At 37.2% G+C, this 10,717-nt stretch overlaps 2 protein-coding genes across 2 annotated transcripts; both read left to right on the top strand.

Annotated features, from left to right (window-relative positions):
- Positions 1-1,370: 1,370 nt before the first annotated feature.
- kxd1 (KxDL motif containing 1) lies at positions 1,371-3,766 on the top strand. Its single transcript, XM_029432957.1, has 5 exons — positions 1,371-1,514; positions 1,845-1,964; positions 2,159-2,311; positions 2,396-2,442; positions 2,535-3,766. The coding sequence occupies exons 2-5, from the start codon at positions 1,867-1,869 to the stop codon at positions 2,789-2,791; spliced, it is 555 nt and encodes a 184-aa protein (XP_029288817.1). The 5' UTR covers positions 1,371-1,514; positions 1,845-1,866; the 3' UTR covers positions 2,792-3,766.
- Positions 3,767-4,908: 1,142 nt separating this feature from the next.
- On the top strand, positions 4,909-10,418 carry LOC115009407 (endoplasmic reticulum-Golgi intermediate compartment protein 2-like). The gene is made up of 13 exons (XM_029433367.1): positions 4,909-5,453; positions 6,189-6,297; positions 6,389-6,435; positions 6,541-6,608; positions 6,756-6,796; positions 7,161-7,262; positions 7,393-7,485; positions 7,566-7,621; positions 7,811-7,909; positions 8,000-8,097; positions 8,192-8,354; positions 9,410-9,489; positions 9,629-10,418. The coding sequence occupies exons 1-13, from the start codon at positions 5,348-5,350 to the stop codon at positions 9,695-9,697; spliced, it is 1,131 nt and encodes a 376-aa protein (XP_029289227.1). The 5' UTR covers positions 4,909-5,347; the 3' UTR covers positions 9,698-10,418.
- The last annotated feature ends 299 nt before the right edge of the window (positions 10,419-10,717 follow it).

Genomic DNA, 10,717 nt, shown 5'->3' with positions numbered 1-10,717 from the left:
CTGATTTATTAGTATAAGGTGGGTTGGAATGATGAATGATTTACTTTACGGTGACTTACTATATCATGTAAGTATTAATGCACAATGTCAGATTATGTAATATAAGGGAAAGGTAAAATAATTTACAACATTTCAGAGACAACATACTGCTGATCAGACTTCTCGGTCTTTCCTGGTTTCTGCAGAAGATTGTCTACATCCGAGTTTCATCAATTATAAGACTGTTTTTTTGTTCACATGTACCTCTCCATACTCACTTTAGTTTAGTGCAATTACATTATAATCACTTTGCTTGAGATTTAATCAAAAATATGGGTTGTTCATAAACTTTCAGGGTAGCACTAATCTTTCATTTCATGCATTTGTAAAAAACATTTGTGTGTTATGTCAGCTTCAGATAAAGGTTGGTAACTGAATTAAAAAAGTAGAAAACCTGTTTGAGTTTGGTTTGACTACAATGTATTTAACATCTTATAGGTTTCAGTCTTGGATTCAACGTTTGACATTTAATAGTCCTTGCAGGAGCAAAGCTGTGGAGTACTTCAATCTCACTACTGGTGCAAACATCTCCTATTTAGGCTTTTGTAATTTTGCAGAAATGCTTCGATACACCGGTTATTATTATATATAAGAGATACAAAATGCATTGGAACCGTATAAGCTTTTTCCCTAAGACACATAATATTGTTAAAGTAATTCATATTGACTATTGCAGTATTAGACTCTGTCCATTATCTGTGTAGCACAGTTGCAATACATTCAAAGCACCTGATTGTTCATTTTGTAAACAGAAGAAAAGCTGATCACCTATTCGTTATTCCTCCCTGTCTCTTTACAAATATTATTATTTTAATGCTTCTCTGGGCTGATAACAGAAGCAGCCTTTCCAAATTGCACCTTAGACAAATGTTTTTTTGGATGATGCAATACAACTTCTGTGCCTCCATGGGATGTCCCACGTTCATAAATAAGGTTAACATATTCCAAAGACTATTTTTGTTGCGAATTAATGTTAGTGTGTATTTTCAGTTACTAATAATAAATGTGACAAAAACATCAATTATTATGGATAATATTGCATCGACTTCGAAATGATGTGCTTTCTCATTTGTTTCACATTTGGGGTATATATTTAAATGTCTTCCTTTACTTCTATTTATTCACGTCTATTTATTAACACGTCCCGTACTTTCGTTGTAATTGTGTTATATAATTCTAACGTTAGATCTGAATAACAATCATATAACCAGATGAGATTTGTTAATACATTGTTGTACATCTGTGTTTTGCGCAGTTTTAAATAAAGAAAGGAAAAAAAGAAGAAGAAACATAAAAAAGAAAACACACACCGGAAATGGTGGTCCTATGACAGGAAGTTTAAAAAAAGAAACACGGAAGTGTTTTGTTTTTGTTGAACAGCCAGCTGTCAGATGCACCTTTCGGCTGCAGAAGTCGTTTCAAATCTGATATTCAAACAGCCAGAGGTCGACGCCAACATCCACCGTGGGAGTGAGGTAGCTAATATTAATGTTGTTGCTCGTTAGTTTAGCTCACCAGCTAACGTCAACAGATAAACAATGGTTCAGCCTGCTAACAGGGGGCTCTGCTGGGTGTTAATAAAGTCCATCATCGTTAAACACGCTGCATTAAAATATCACAATTACACTCAACAGTTTGGTTTGACTGCCACTGCAGATATATAACTAACTGAATATAACTAACTGTATCCCGTCAAGTAGTTTCATGCTAAAGATATCTTAATGGGCTCGTGCTGTTGAGTATATTATATCATACTACTCGTATGTAAAGTAAAGTAAACTCTAAATAAAGGTTTGTACTTGCAGCTTTTTCGTCTTGATCTTCATCATGGTGGAGCCCACAGCATCTGGTGTGTTCTGTAACAGGATGCTGAGCATGGTCAACTCTGAGGATGTTAATGCCATCATCCAGGCTCAGAGACACATGTGAGTGTCTTGGTGTGATTGGTCTGTTTAGCTTCATGTGGTGTTTCTGCTACTTTGCACAACTAAATATTAAATGAGTGTGTTGTGTGGCGTAGGTCAATTCATTTGCATATGACAGTGATGCTGAGATCTGCCTTGTTCTTTGTTAAACTTGTACCTGAAGATAATTGTTATCTGAACAATTGTGAAAACAGGCTTGACCGCTTTGAGAAAACCAATGAAATGTTGATCAACTTCAACGGGCTGTCTAACGTGCGACTGCAGCAGATGAACGATCGCTTCCTACTCCACACTCGCACCCTTGTGGAGATGAAGAAGGATCTGGACAGCGTGTTTAGGAGGATCAGGTAAGTCACTAGTCCCCAGTGCAAACCCACACATATATACACACATACTCAACTTCTGATCATTTACCACCTCTGCTTCTCCAGGACACTAAAAGGGAAGATTGCTAAGCAGTACCCAGAGGCTTTCAGCAGTGAGTTAGAGTTTTCGTTCTATTCCTCATTTTATAATCACAGTAAACTTCCCTAAAACAGCTTGTCTAAAATATCTCTGTTTGTATGGCAGATATTCATGAAGCGCCCATCCTGGAGGACGACGAAGAGAGGTTTGACCCAGTACCCCCAAGTGCTGCCACGACAATTACAACCGCCACCTCGGAGCATAGCACAGAGTCCTGTGACACAAGTCCAGATGTGATCTCACCCACTTTGAGCAGATGCTCTGAAGATCTCTCTCAAGAGCCGCCTGACACGCCCACCTCCGATGTCCTAGAGACAGCCGTCCTACAGGACGAGGGTCCGGACTCTGTACCTGCAGAATAGAGCGAGCAGTATGTGAATGGATTTCAGCCTCTTGAGCTTTGACCATAAAACTATTTTAGCAGGAGGTCATATTGTATATTTGAGTTTGTGTTGGCATCTACAATATCTGCTGACCTTTCCAGTCATCATCTGTTGGGAAGAGCTTCACAACCTTGATGTTAGATGTGGCTATGAACTATTGTTGAGGATGGATTTTTGTTGGCATGCTTATTTGTCTTATGCCTGCACAGCACTAAAATAATGTAGATATTACTTGAAGTTATATAGTATCTCACTATAGATGTATATATCTTTAGTACTGACGGTACGCCTAAACAAAAGTCCTCACTCATGTGATTATAAGCATTTTTTGTTGTTGTTTGAGGAGACGTACTCCTGACTGAAGGAGGAAATCTCTGATGATCTCTCATGATGTCTCATGATTTATGTTACTTGAAAGACAAATGTAATGATGTTCTCAACTTAAAAAATAGTAGTTAGGGTTTGCAAGTAGTTACTCCTGTTGTTGTCATACTATTACAATAGTATCGTTTGCAGCATTATTATTCGATGGGCCCCTTTTAAGACTGGGAAATACGTCTGTTAATGCATTCATGAATGTTTTCAGCAACATTTAATCTGATTCTTTGCCCATCCCTAACAAAAAATTCTCTCTTTGTTAGCCAGGGATCATTTTAATTGTCAGTGATTGAGCAAACTATTCAAGGACACATGAGTAGGGCAGAGGTTCTTTGATACAAGAGCTGGAATCCAGGCTGTGTAGGTGGAGGATCCAACTACCCGTTGCTCACTATTAAAGATGCAGTTTTGGTGTAAAAGGGAAAGCCCTTGTTAAAATGTATTTCATTTGTTATTTATGTCATATTTTTACATCTCAGTTTTAATTTGTGGATTTGAAAAAATATCTCCTGAGTCCTTGAAAAGTAGAGAGGCAGAGTATAGTGATCAAACATTAAAGCTGCTCCATAACAATAATGTAATAATATTAATTGTATTGACTCTTCTATCTGAAATCAATGGAAGAACAGAAATTCTTCTATGAGATTTGGGATTGTGTCTTGAAAAATGTTTTTGGCTCAATGTGTATATGAACAATATCTCACTCAGGATTTATTGAGGTTCAGTTCAGTGTATGTTCAATATTGACACCATGCAATAGGGGGCCTCTGAAATTATGTTAAAAGAATAAGACTCTTATCTGCTTTGTGGCGTTTGTAGGAGTTGCACCTTAATTGTTATTAGCAAACAAATGTGCAAACATTCAAATGATACAAAGTAATTTAATAATAATATTAACAGTGCCACACAGACAACCTAGTGCTTTTGGGACCATGGGACAGGCGCCTGCTTTGCCAACTTGGTCATCCAGTGCCAACTAGATCAAAAGTGTTTACTTGCTCGTGTTAGTGGTGGAAAGTAACTAAACATTTACTCAATGAACTGTGCATGACTACAATTTTCAGGTATAACAATACTACAGTACTACAATTTTCCATTTTATTCTACATTATACTTCTATTCAACTACAATTTGAAAGCAAATATTGTACATTTTACTCCACTACATTTATTTGAAAACATTAGTTACTAGTAAGCCTACTTTGCAGCTTCATATTATTAATATAAAATACATATAAACTAATGAAATATGATGTATTAGCATGGATTAAGCCACCTGGCAGTATAACAAGTAATTAAGATTAGTAATTATAATCCAGTGATATAATATATATTATTCCAAAAAGGGCCATTCTGCATAATGAGTACTTTTACTTTTGGTACATAAAGTATATTTTGATGCTAGTACTTTAACCTAAGTAAAAGACTAAATGAAGGACTTTTGTAACTTGCAATTTATTAAAAAATATTTGTACACTGGTATTAGTTTAGCCTACTATTTGTAAATACAATATTTGAGTACTTCTTCCACCTCTGACTATAAGCTATATTTCCACCAGTGGCAAATATAGCTTGCATAGCACCAAACTCTTCATATATAGTATAGTGGTATAGTATACCACGACATAGCGTTAGTTTTTAATCTTATTTATATCATATTTCAACGTTTTAAACCATACTTTAACTGTGAAATGCATGTTTGTGACTTGTTAGATACCGTCAGAGGGCGCTACGTCCAAATGGGAGCAGTTTTTATTCAGACAATGGGGTCAGACGACACAGTAGCCAGCTAGCTAGTCCACAACACACCTGACGTTTCTCCAGGTAACTTATTTCGCGTCTGTGGATTTCTTGATGTTTTACTGTGAAAATAAGCACTTTAACCGTGGACTGAGCTCACGGTACAATAACGACTATTCTTTCACTTAGACTAGCCGCCCGTAGTCATGTTTTAGCCGGCTAGCTTTCCATCTTAACTAACATCTGTTAGCTCGGTTGCTAACAGCTGTCATGTTGCGCGTCAGCGCAGAGAAGACCGACTGAATATTCCTCAACGGTCGTCACACTAACCAACTGACGGTAACGAACTGACTAGCTGCTAAAAACTAACACATTTTATGAGGGAGTCACTTGAAGCTGCACCACTGCTGCCCCTAACATGAGGAGACTGACGAAGAAGAAGGCTCTGACTCTGGTGAAGGAGTTGGACGCTTTCCCCAAAGTTCCTGAGAGCTATGTGGAGTCCACAGCCAGCGGTGGGACAGGTAACCACAGACACACACACTCCACTTAAAGTGCTAATACCACACTGTGAATATGCTCCACTACGAGTCCTACATTCAAAACCTTACTTAAGTATCTAAGTATTATCTGCTAAATGTACTAAAAGTAGTCCTTCTGTAGTACAATTTCCCACTTGCCAGTGTTTAACTGCTGCATGAATGTGTATGTTGCATTTGAATATTTTTACTGCTGTAGATGTTTATGGATCTACTAATTTAACTCCTTTATATAATGTTGGGCAATTTAATCTACTGCAATACCCCATAGCCTACTCTATACAAGCTATAAGAACCACACATCTCTAAACAGCCCTGTTTTCAGCTTTGTTCATTTTCCAAGTAGCTTTTGAAATAGTTTATTTATCTTAAGAAGTAGGAGAGTTTTCTCAACCCATAAAATAACACTTCATCCTTCAGTTGATCACAAACAGTCAACATTTGTTAATTTAGAGGTGCATGGTTTTCACTGGACAGGAAGGGGATGAAAACTGTAATCTGAAAAAAGTTACTAAAGCTGTCAGATAAATGTAGTGAAGTAAAAAGTACAATATTTACCCCCGAGGTGTAGTGGAGTAGAAGTATAAAGCTGCATGAAAAGGAGATACTCAAGTACACATTTAAGGTTCTTGTACTTTACGTAAGTACAGTACTTGTGTAAATGTTCCTGGTTACATTCTTCCTCTGCGAGGGAGTAACTTACATTTTGAAACTCTCCAGTGTCTCTGATAGCATTCACTCTCATGGCTGTCCTCGCCTTCCTGGAGTTCTTTGTGTACACAAACACATGGATGAAGTACGAGTACGAGGTGGACAAAGACTTCAGCAGGTGAGAGATGAAGAAGTGCTTATTATTGTGATGATTGTGCTTCAACCTTGTTGTCTTATGTTTCCTAACTGTATCTGCTCTTCACTTACAGTAAGCTGAGGATAAATGTTGACATTACAGTGGCCATGAGATGCCAATGTAAGTACAAAAAAAGTATATTTTAATTATATTTCAGCTCTAGAAAAATAACTCATTCCTATGTGGATGGGAAAGGTATCACGGCTGTTTTTAATTTGACTGCAGATATAGGTGCTGATGTCCTGGATCTGGCAGAGAACATGGTTGCTTCTGATGGCTTAAAATATGAACCAGTGAGTATGAGCGCCTTCAGTGTGCACAGATTATTTACTGTATTGTAAAAATAGAATAAGAAAAATGCATTAAATCGTATTTTCTTTGTGTAAAAGTGGTAAAGTTAATTTATGCTCGTCTGACAATTGTGTTTTGTCACATTTTAGGTCAACTTTGAGCTCTCTCCAGAGCAAAGATTATGGCACATGTAAGATTCAAGTTTTTAACTTGCATTACAATTGCAGCTCTCAACATCTATTTATGAACACTCCCTAAAGGAATACGATGGCATTTCATTCATGTGATTGACTTTACATTTCCAATTCAGTTGTCATTTATTGGCACAAACATCACAGTCTCTGGTCTTCATACAGTATTAATATAGACTGTAGCACTGTCAGAAAGTAAAGCAGTACATTAATTTAACCTGATTCGTTGAGAGTAGGCCGGGTAAAGGGTATGTGTTGAAACCCTATTTTTCTCAAATGTATAATGCTGTTTCATCCGTTGAATTGTTTTTTGTCTCATTCCAAGTTTTTGTTTCGTTAATTTTTCCATCCCTCTATTGTCAGGACACTACTGCACATCCAGGAGCGTCTGAGAGTGGAGCACGCTCTCCAGGATGTACTCTTCAAGGCTGCAATAAAAGCAGCTCCTCCCGCGGAGCCTCAAAGGTACAGGATCCTAAACATCAGCTGAAGTTGAACATATGATTACAAAGATAAACAAAGAAGTGTTAGAACCTCCCATAAATTGTGATAAATATATTCCCTCTACTTTGTGTTACATCTTGTTCCCCCATAGTGAGGACAGTCCCACTTCCCTTACTGCCTGCAGGGTACATGGACACATGTACGTCAACAAGGTGGCAGGGAATTTCCACGTTACCGTTGGCAAGTATGTATCGACATAGCTATAAATCTTAAAGATTAAACATTTTGCAGAGGCTGACCTCTGACCTTTTCGTCCCCGCACAGGTCCATCCCGCACCCCAGAGGCCATGCCCATCTAGCTGCACTTGTCAGCCATGACAGTGAGTTCATTATCTTTGTGACAAAACTTTGTACACATATGCACTTTATGTATGTTCATGTTCTTTGGTAACATGGCGATAATATTCACTCTGTGCAGTAAAGTTGTGGTTGTTGTGACGCATGAAATAAAGCAGTTGCATTTAGTTGATGATGATTATTAATTGTTTTGATTTGACGTTGTGTCCCAGCTTATAATTTCTCTCACCGGATTGACCACCTGTCCTTTGGAGAAGTGATTCCTGGGATCATCAGCCCTCTGGATGGCACAGAGAAAGTCTCTGCTGAATGTGCGTCTGTGTTGTCAAACATTAATCCCTTTTTATTGCAATTCATGCATTTTCACTGAGCTAACAGATATGTTTGGTTCTTATCACCAGCTAACCACATGTTTCAGTACTTCATCACCATTGTGCCCACCAAACTCAACACCTACAAGATCTCTGCAGAAACTCACCAGTACTCAGTCACTGAGCGGGTAGGTTTACATTTTGCACAATTTTGTATATTTGTGCAGTATTCTATGTATCAGTATGGTAAATATGTTTGTATTCCTCTGTCATGCTCTGCAGGAAAGAGTGATAAACCATGCTACAGGCAGCCATGGAGTCTCGGGGATCTTTATGAAATACGATATCAGCTCACTAATGGTCAAAGTCACGGAGCAGCACATGCCTCTCTGGCAGTTTCTTGTCAGACTCTGTGGCATCGTTGGAGGCATTTTCTCTACAACAGGTAGATAAACTCTCTGAAACACATTGTAGTGTGCCAGATGCATTTAAACAGGGTTCCTACAGATCCTCAAAAAGGCATTGAAATCAATAATAATGCCTTTTATTGGTTTCAAAATGTCTTAAATCAATCTTTCAAAAGTAAAAAATAAAATAAATGCTAACATGGGAAGTGGGACTTTATGAATTGTTTATTATCTGACGTATGCCTTTCGCATTAAAGTCACACAGATCTGGATTGTAGAAAGATTGTGTATAAAATTGGTCTCATTTCATTTTGAATGGCATTAAAAAGTCTTGAAAAGTCTTAAATCTAATTTGCCCTGAGCTGTAGGAAACCCTGTTAAAGGAACACACGGGAGCTTTATCATGTTTTAGCCCTTACTTTAAATACTGACTTCTAAATTGCTGCTGCTAATTTTTAGATTGCTTCCCTGGCCTCCGGGCAGCCATTGGGTGCTTTACATTTATAATGTATTATTAGTCACAGAGAACATTTATTTACCTGTGTTTATATTTTAGTCAAGTTATTCTTGCACAATAATGCAGTTGTGTCCAAGGACTGTATAGAAAAATTCTTTAACTCATTTAAATCTAGACACTATGTAGTTAATGAGCTCACATCAGGCATCACTGCATGTATGCTCCTTTTGGGTACATGCCATGTACAGCAGGACGAATTTGACTGTTATCCAATCTTGTCATCTACTCCAGCAAATCATCTTTTTAAAACTAAATTGTCAGGAGTTTTCACAGAATGATTAAAGATAATGGGAGGAAATGATGAATGTATTGTCATTAGCTGTCTCATAGATGATGGAGTTTCTGGCAAGCTCCACGTCTAAGTGGCGGAGGAATAATTCTGCTCGTGAGGGTACACAGTCGTTTTAAAAGACTGGAATTAAACAGCCTACAAAAAGACAAATCATCGTTTTTTATAAATTATTTATATATGGATGTGAACAGGGAAACATCCGTTTATAAAAACACTTAAAGTTATTTTCACTTCAGCTAAACCCTCATGAGCATCAGTAAGTTGGATCTCTTCCTCACTTGCAGGCATGCTCCATGGTGTGATAGGATTCTTGTTTGATGTTGTTTGCTGCCGTTTCCAAATGGGAATCTACAGACATCTAAAGGTAAGCCAATAACATGACCTTTAACCTTGTAGGCACTATTATTCTGTAATTGAAATATAACTCGAGGCTTTTAGGGAAATGGATATTATACCCTTTCCTTCTTTTATTTTACTGTGATCATTGTTCTGTTCTTTCTCAGGAGGCTCCTCTGAATGAGGAGACAAACGGTGAAACCTCAATTCCTACAGAAAATAACGCTGAATCATGAGTCGGCTGTCTGCTCACCATCTCTGCCTAATCTACTAAACAGCGACGAGATGCTGGGAACATGTTTACAAGTTGTTTTATTTTAAAATACGTTCCTACTTTGTTCAGAAATGTGTAAATATTTGTATAATTTCTTTAAAAAAAAAATATTGTGTGAGTGCAAAATGAATACATGACTGTTCATCCATCTGTGAAGGATTATAATCAATATCTCCACTCTGTCACTTTCACTGGGAAAGCTGCATAATTCACTAAATATTTACATCATTATTGTGGATCTGACTTCATTGAATATGTGGTACCTGGCGTTAGAGCTCCCTCGTTGCACTCGCACATGTTTCACTTAGTTTGGCTAATCACACCTGTTCTCAGGGTTATGTGAGCGTCATTGATAGATAAATGTTTTACCAGAATTAACATTGATTCTGATTCTTTCATGTAGTTTGGTGACCTCAGAAAACTCATCCGTGCTGTGTGTGAGGCGGATTTGTTAAACAAAATTCACTTTCAACTCGATGTGGACCCATTATTAATATTTAGCATTGTTTTTGGTATCGTCTCACCTCGGGTTGTCATCATCGATTATTATTTTTGATTAATAAATTAATTGTTCAGCCTATAAAATATCCCAAAAAATGTTAAGTCTTGAAATGTTTTGTTTTATCCATCCAAAAATCTTCAATATCAGCAAAACTTCACAATAAAGATCACCTATTCTCAAAGTGGTTGCTGATTAGTTGAGTTTGTTCTAGTCTCACCATTGCAGTTACAAGTAAAACAATCTCTACAAATGAGTATTTTACACCATGTCAAGAGTTTATTTGACAGTATTTCAGAATATCTTTCAGTAAACAAGTTTTTTGTTTTTTAGCAAAATGTAATATATCAGTACTGTCGCATTTCATAAAAATAGTTGTTCACGTCTTTGAAACTACAGTATCAATGATACAGTAAACCATATTTGTAGGAATACAGCTGTACAAGGTGAATAATACACAAGTAACACTACACAGTTATACTT

This window comes from Cottoperca gobio, chromosome 6 (genome assembly GCF_900634415.1).
Source record: "Cottoperca gobio chromosome 6, fCotGob3.1, whole genome shotgun sequence".
NCBI lineage: Eukaryota > Metazoa > Chordata > Actinopteri > Perciformes > Bovichtidae > Cottoperca > Cottoperca gobio.
This window is presented reverse-complemented; position numbering and strand designations above follow the sequence as displayed.